The sequence below is a fragment of the Sardina pilchardus genome, chromosome 10, assembly GCF_963854185.1.
Source record: "Sardina pilchardus chromosome 10, fSarPil1.1, whole genome shotgun sequence".
Taxonomy (NCBI): domain Eukaryota; kingdom Metazoa; phylum Chordata; class Actinopteri; order Clupeiformes; family Clupeidae; genus Sardina; species Sardina pilchardus.
In genome coordinates this window covers 16,593,698-16,601,540 of record NC_085003.1, presented here as the reverse complement: position 1 = coordinate 16,601,540, position 7,843 = coordinate 16,593,698, and the positions used below count along the sequence as shown (strand labels likewise).

At 43.0% G+C, this 7,843-nt stretch overlaps 1 protein-coding gene across 1 annotated transcript; it reads right to left on the bottom strand.

Moving 5' to 3' along the window:
- Positions 1 to 2,186: 2,186 nt before the first annotated feature.
- On the bottom strand, positions 2,187 to 7,573 carry cfap161 (cilia and flagella associated protein 161). The gene is made up of 7 exons (XM_062547492.1): positions 7,354 to 7,573; positions 6,845 to 6,934; positions 5,303 to 5,538; positions 5,119 to 5,200; positions 4,361 to 4,519; positions 2,799 to 2,872; positions 2,187 to 2,546 (listed from the first exon to the last, which is right to left on the bottom strand). Exons 1-7 carry the CDS (start codon positions 7,423 to 7,425, stop codon positions 2,339 to 2,341), a joined length of 921 nt encoding a protein of 306 aa, XP_062403476.1. The 5' UTR covers positions 7,426 to 7,573; the 3' UTR covers positions 2,187 to 2,338.
- Between the last annotated feature and the right edge of the window lie 270 nt (positions 7,574 to 7,843).

The window sequence follows — 7,843 nt, the reverse complement described above, 5'->3', positions numbered from 1 at the left end:
GACTGGCGCTGCCGTGTCATTTTGTCATGGCACAAAATGGAGGAGTCCTGTAACATACTGCACATCTATACGATGATCCTCTTCATTGTATTCCCAGGTGGTCCCAGCGTGCCTCATCAAGGCTCTTTGAATAGAAATCTTTGGCCATGTTTTTCCACTTTATGTGAGCAACGAACTCTTCCAACTGTAGCTTTTCAACGACATCTTCGACCTGTCAAAATGTCGTCATCTCCTTTCCATTTATGTTACCAAGAGCCAGAACCAGTGCCAGTACCAACCGGCAAAAGCTATCCCGAGATTGCGAGATTGGTCATTTATAACACTGCAAAAACAACCAATCAAATGTAAAATTGTTTGGAATCCTTCTAGTAAACTATTTGACACTAAATAGTAAATAGGAGACCAACCTTCCGGCCACCAGACTGAAGAAAACCTTCCCTTCAAAATAAAGGAGACTCAACATACTACAACATCCACCAAATAAAGGAATTTTGTGAGATGCTGGTTACAGGATGTGATATTAAAAACAGAAGGAGACCGTACACTCTGATAGCTCAGATGTCACAATAATTTAGTGAGAGACAAATGAGTTACAAATTGAATGAGTCTCATTAAAGTATTATGCCATCTGAGCCACCAGAGTGTGGTCTCCTTCTGTTTTTAACAAGACAACTGTCCTAGCCATATAGGCCTGATTCACTTTCTGATCTCTCAGAAAGTATGAGGAAAATGTAAGGTATCTGTATAATGTGTGCTAAATAGTGCATTTATCACACTATCAAGGAACTTGGAGTTGTGTGATGTAACTAAGTCAATTTCCCCGCCAGACTGAAGATTTCTCTCAAACTGAGAGATAAAAACGATTCAGAATTGCCTTTTTGCTTACAGTTCAAACTAAGTTGTAGGGGCCCATGTACTGAACCATGGTGCAAACTGAACCATCTTTCTTTTTAAAAGTTATTAGCCTTAAACACACACACACACACACACACACACACACACACACACACACACACACACACACACACACACACACACACTCCAACTGATGACCATCTGGCCCATACGGACACTCCTGGCTGCCAGGGGACAAATATTCCGGTCTGCACGCACAAATGTATTGTCTCCTCACACACCAAAGTGAATACTACTGCGGGTAAGGTCACTTTGTTACCATGGTGATTCACAAGGTCATGTGATCTGGCTGATCGCAGGGTTTCATGTGACATTAGACATTAAGTGTACACAACACATGCACACACCTGTTGTGCAAAAAAAAGAAAGATGTGATCCATGCCCTGATCCGTTGCCTGGGCCACCGAACGGTGTATGACTAGGCAAATGAGTTGAGATGACCAGGCGTATCATATGTCTTGGCAAATGCAAATTACATTTCAAACCAAGTATAAAATGCCAGTTGGAAATGGAAGTTTTTCATGTGAATAGACATCCCAGAGTTTCTGCCACACGCAACCTGATGTTTTTGTCTCAGGTGACACTCTCTCTTCACCACCTTGGAACATTAAGACCCTGATTAGGTGACCTGACTGGGGGAAATGTCATGACAGTTTGATTTCCTGTGTCCAATATCAGGGCAGATTTAGTTACAATCTCACGCTCACCTTCTCTGTCTTACACACAGGGACACATCTCACACACACACACACACACACACACACACACAGTTGCAGGGGTTATCAGGTGTACATAAGAGGACACCTGTGTGCTCAAAGTAAAGTCTACAGGTATCACCCAATAAAGAGATAAAAAAAGTGTTTTGTTCACTTTTGCATTATAATCCATTGGTGTTTTAAAGAAGAAATCTGGTGATTTTTCATATGGAGATCTATGGAGATCTAAATGAAAAATTGGCATATTTCTCCTGTAAGAAAGGAGGCTTTTTGGATTCATGAATTAAATACAGTTGAACCCTATAGACTTAACAGGAATTATGGGATTTGGGTATATTCTTGTGATATGATGTCATACTCTCTGTTGATAAGTACAGTACGTTATACTTTAGTGTCAACTTGTGATAACGAATAGTATGCATTGTTATGTTGTGTGTGTGTGTGAGAGAGAGAGAAGTGTGTTCAGTGGTGGTTTTAGTTCCTCGGTTTGTGATGGTGATGAGTTGACTCACACTCAGACATAAAGAAACACATCCACACATCCAAACGTTTTTGCATCTGGCAGTCTGTGTTTATTGAACACTATTACTACAAAAACAACTAAAAATCAATTTCTTAGTGACCATAATTAGTATTTCTTCTTTATTTTCTGAGGCAATGTTATTTCTGTGGTAGAGATGGACAGATAGAGAGTGTGTGTCTTGATATTAGTGTTCAGGTGTTGAGTCAGACAGAGGCTGTGGATCTGATCTGGTCTCCACTGTCCTCTGATTGGCCTGCTGTGTTTGGAAGAGGGTGTGTCCCTGGTTGCCAGGGTCAGAGGTCGTGAAGATCCAGTGGTTACCATCTTGCTCAAACTTATGGGAGTCTAGTAGGGTGTGAGCGGTAATCTCGTACTCTTTACCATATGGAGTCCTACACACAAACACACAAACCAAAATAAACAAACAAACAAACACACACACCACACACACAAATATATACTGTACTGTACATCCTGCTGTTGTTTAGATCCTGCTGTTAGCATGTTAGCTACTGTATGTCCCATGCACATGAACATACACAGATACACGCACGCACACACGCACATATGCATGCATGCAAGCAATCATGCACACACACTCACGCACACGCACACAATAATGCAAACACAGATTCCTTCCTCACCACAGGATGTGCTTGTCCATGAGGGCCAGACACTGGTTGGTCTTGCAGTGGGAGATAAGCACCTTTGAGTTTGCCTGTTAAAACACACACACACATACACACACACACACACACACACCTCACACACACACACACACACACACACACACACACACACACACACACACACACACACACACACACACACACACACACACACACACACACACACACACACACACACACACACACACACAAGCAAGGACACAGACATGCAGTCAACAATCTATGATGACACAGCCATCCCATTGAAAATCAACAAGGACACAGAGATCCAATCGGTATGTAGCAAGGACACATCCCGTAGCTGCAGGAACTGGAGTTTTTCCATAAGGCCACTGAGATGGCTGACAAGGTGAGCTCCAGGGCTGCCCTGGCACATTGATCTCATCAGGAGATTATACATGAGGCCACTTTTTGAGCAAAGTTGCTGGGCAACCACGTAACCAGTTTGAAGTATTCTGATTGGGTAATCATGACACGTTCCCTACTGATGTGAAAAGTTCTCCACAAACAAAATCAATAGGAACACATTCTAACGGCAATACTCCGGGTTTGTTGCCCAGCACCATACGCTGAGAGTTGGCTGGAGCATCATTAGTCTTAGGTGTGCAGAACCTTTGTTTGTGTACTGGACTGGGTGAGATGCTTAGAGAGGGAAAGGTCTACCATTACAGTATATCAGGGAATGAGAGATGGCCCTCTCATTGGGTTACGTCCAAGACACACCAATAATAACATGTAATTAAGAAATGTAAGGACAAACCTTTTGAACTGGGTCCCCATTTCCAAAATAGTTGGGCCGGCTTGAACAATTTTGAGATTTACATAGACTATTATGATTACGTAAATTGAGTCGAGAGTATACTGTAACAACATATCAACATATACAACATATCAATTGTTGATAAAGAGAAATGTTTCTAAGAGAAATGTTTCTATATATATATTTTTGGAAAATATAGCTCTTAAGAAAAGTAAGAGACATTTGCTTGAAATTTAAATGAGGCAAATTTTAATATGACCATCAACTCATTTGAATGTCACTCAGCAACCGCAGGATGACATCAAAAAAATGTCATCGGAAATAAGAAATACTTCTGATTGGCTGGTGGAGTGGCTATTAATTTTTAATAACGGGACACCTTTGAATGAAACCATATAACCAAAGTAGGACTACAGTTGAGCCTGGAAGCAGGCTTCACAACAATGGAATCAACTGTAAACAAGCTAACTAACTAACCAGCACTCTATGATCTTTGCTGTTAGGGCAAAAGAAAGTTGTAAAACAAACTGAAGATGTCAGCTTCCTTGTCAACAAAATGTTTGTCTTAAAAATGTGTCTACATTTTATAGAATGTTAATTTTGCACAATATGCAATACATTTCAATCTAATGGTCCACGACGTGAACATTTAATTTTGGCCTGTGGCCCTCCACCCTGATTAATGTAAATGAACAAAAATAGAGCCTTGTGTGTTGCGTGCATGTGTGTACGTGTGTATGTGAGTGTGTGTACTCACAGACACTGGGAATCCTTCCTGTTCCAGCCGCTCCTGGGGGTCTAAGTACTTAAGCTTCCAGTGGCACAGGAAGCTCAGCTCCTCCACCAAATTCACTTCCTGTAGGCGGGACTTTTGTGCACACTTCTGGAAACTCTTCACATCACTGGCCAGGTACAGCTGGGGGCCAGGCAATCGAGAAAACAAAATATTTTTCAACATTATGTGCATCAAGAAAGGGAGAGTCACCCATGTCTCTGACTAGATAAGATAACAGTTTGTGTGAAAAAGGGTTACACGGTGGTAGATAGAGGAATCAGATTTGGTAAAAATGTGCCTTGGGTGATCTTATAGAGTCCTGGAATGAGTATGTAAATAATTCTAAAACAGGAAGTGAGTTTTTGAAGAACTGAAAGATGCTGCAAATACAGTTGGCAGCTGATTCAGAAGTCACCCAGACATCCTCATAAAAGAGTGAAGTTTGGTACATGTGTGCCTTGTGCCCTCCAATTGTTGGTCAGTACAACACAACAATGGTAGCAACTATGACAGGCTCAATAGTATAGTATCAACTACATGATGGCTAAGAAAACTACATTCCACCAGTCCTATAAGAACACAGAGTTCAACAGATGATACTGACTTGACCAGAAACGTTTCTGTTTTTCAACCTAATTGTCATTATACAACGCATTCGAATACAAGATACGAATTCAGATTTATTCATATTCACAACATTCAGATTTCCACCTCTTTAAACTGCACACATAGACACGTACCCCTCCAGCGTAGCCTGGAGTGGTCCTCAAACAGAAGCTCTGGTCATAATGCAGTGTTTCACCCTTTGGGATCCCGTCCACACTAATCAACAATGTAAACAATATTTAAGTGACAAATAAGTAATAAAAGAAAGAAAGAAACACACAAACAAAAACAATACTAATTTCCCTTCCTTGTATTTACCTGTCAATGATGAATGCATTGCGAACACAAGGCTGCAAGCCCTTGGCTCCACTCACGGAACAGGGAGCCTGCAGCGATTGGTTGTCTGCTTGCTGGGGGCGTGCCTTGATGTTGCCGATGTCAGTGATGATGCTAAGGGCACAGGGGTCACGGGGGTCAGGCCCCATCCTTCCAGCGTTGACCAGCATCACAGTGTCTCCAAAACGCACATTGCCCTGCGCAACAGACAACTCTACCTAACACACACGCACGCACGCACGCACGCACGCACAGACAGACACAGACACAGACACAGACACAGACACAGACACAGACACAGACACAGACACAGACACACACACACACACACACACACACACACACACACACACACACACACACACACACACACACACACACACTCCAATAACAGGGAATTTCATATAGATACATGTAAACACAAAAAGCGTCTGTAATATTTGCTCATCTTTCTCACTTCCCCCTCAGATTCTCTCTCTCTCTCTTTGGATGATGTTAGAGTGAGACTGCATGTGTCAGTGCCGCCGCTACCACCACGTGCATCACACGTGGGACACCAACATTTATCCAATAAATACAAGTAGCTTCACTTCAAGCTTCACTTCAAAACTGCTTTTGGATATCTTTGCTGATATGGACTGGGTGTTAGGAACGAAAATATGCCAGTCTGTGGTGTTGGATGGACCAGAACATAATGTCCGAGAGGTGTTCTATTGGATTTAAGTCAGGGAAGAGGAGTCAATGATGGTATCAATTTCTTCATCCTCCAGGAACTGCCTGCACACTCTCGCCATCGTTGTACACCAGGAGAAATCTAAGGCCCACTGCACCAGTACAGGGTCAGAACATTTTTTATCCTGATACCTAAGAGTAGCGAGGGTGCCGTTGTCTTGCCCACGGATGTCTGTGCATCCCTCTCCAAGGGTATGCCTCCCCAGACCATTACTGACCCACCACCACACCAGTCATGCTGAATGACCAGTCATGCTCCACGACACCTCCAGACCCTTTCATGTCTGTCACATGTGCTCAGGGTGAACCTGCTCTCTTCTGTGAAAAGTACAAGGCGCTAGTGGCGGACCTGCCAATTTTGTATGCTATGGCAAATTCCAATTGAGGCCCACAGTGCTGGGCAGTGAGCACAGGTCCCTATAGAGGGCATCGGGCCCTCAGGTCACCCTCATGAAGTCTGTTTCTGACAGTGTGCGTGGTCTGAGACATTTACACCAGCGGCCTGCTTGAGGTCATTCTGTAGGGCTCTAGCAGGGCTCCTACTGTTCCTCCTTGCACAAAGGAACAGATACTGGTCCTGCTGTGTAAAGGACCTCCTACCAACCTGTCCAGCTCACCTAGAGCAACTACCTGTCTCCTGGAATCTCTTCTTGAGACTGCACTGGGTGACACAGCAATATTTTGCAATGGAAAGCATTGGTGTGCCATTCTGGAGGAGTCGGACCACCTATGCAAAACTAGGCTGCTGATAAATCAGTCAAGAAAAACTGGCCAGAAGTGGCTGTGTCTTACATTCTTCATGATGTTGTCCCTCAGTGTGCCGATCTTCTGCAGGGTGAGTTGTCCTTTCTCCTTCTGCTCCAAGAAGTCCTTCAGCATATCCTGCACACGGACACACACACACACACACACACACACACACACACACACACACACACACACACACACACACACACACACACACACACACACACACAGACACCGGCAAGGGAAATTGTGGATACAAATATATAATATGATATAAAATATTATATAGGCCTACTGTACATTCCATTCATGGAGTTGGATTAGTTATGCATGTTTGTAGCCTATTCGCTTAATCATTGTCTGCTAGGGATGAATGCCAGAGATGCCATAGAATAGATATTACATTAAAACGTTATGGTGGTTTGTATTTAACCTGTGGATTGAAATGATAAACAACTATCGATTTCACTTAAATGCACCATTACAACTGCAGCTGCTGCTATGACTTCCGCCAGAGAACAGGGCATAATCATTTATGATAATCATATGCCTACCTCCTTCAAAACGAGGTCCTCGATCCAGTTCCCTACTCTAACATTCGGACTGTACGTATGCGCTTGAGTCATCGCGACAGTAGCCTAGACTCTCTCGTTGTCTGTAGGATTTAACGTTAGATAAATTATGGAATTGGACGTTAAGATAAATTAAATGTGTTCCTAGTTAGTTCCCTAAAACCTAAAACACACTAGACATGCATAAACGAAGACTGCCTGTGTGGTGTTATCTGATCTCCATGGTAACATGTGTTGCTGTTCGGTTCATCTCTAGAACTACAAATCACACCAGTCACATTCGCTAGGGGGCGTTCGCAGACCGATCAAATTCTGTGGTCTGTGTGGTCCTTCCCTGGGAAAAATGAGACAATTTTCAGTAGGCTACCACAAGAATGTAAGTTATGGTCTCAGCATATCAAATGGCCAGCCTCCGACACTGGTAGGCCTAATGGATGTTTGTAATTGTGAGTGTTCGAAAATACCTTGTAGA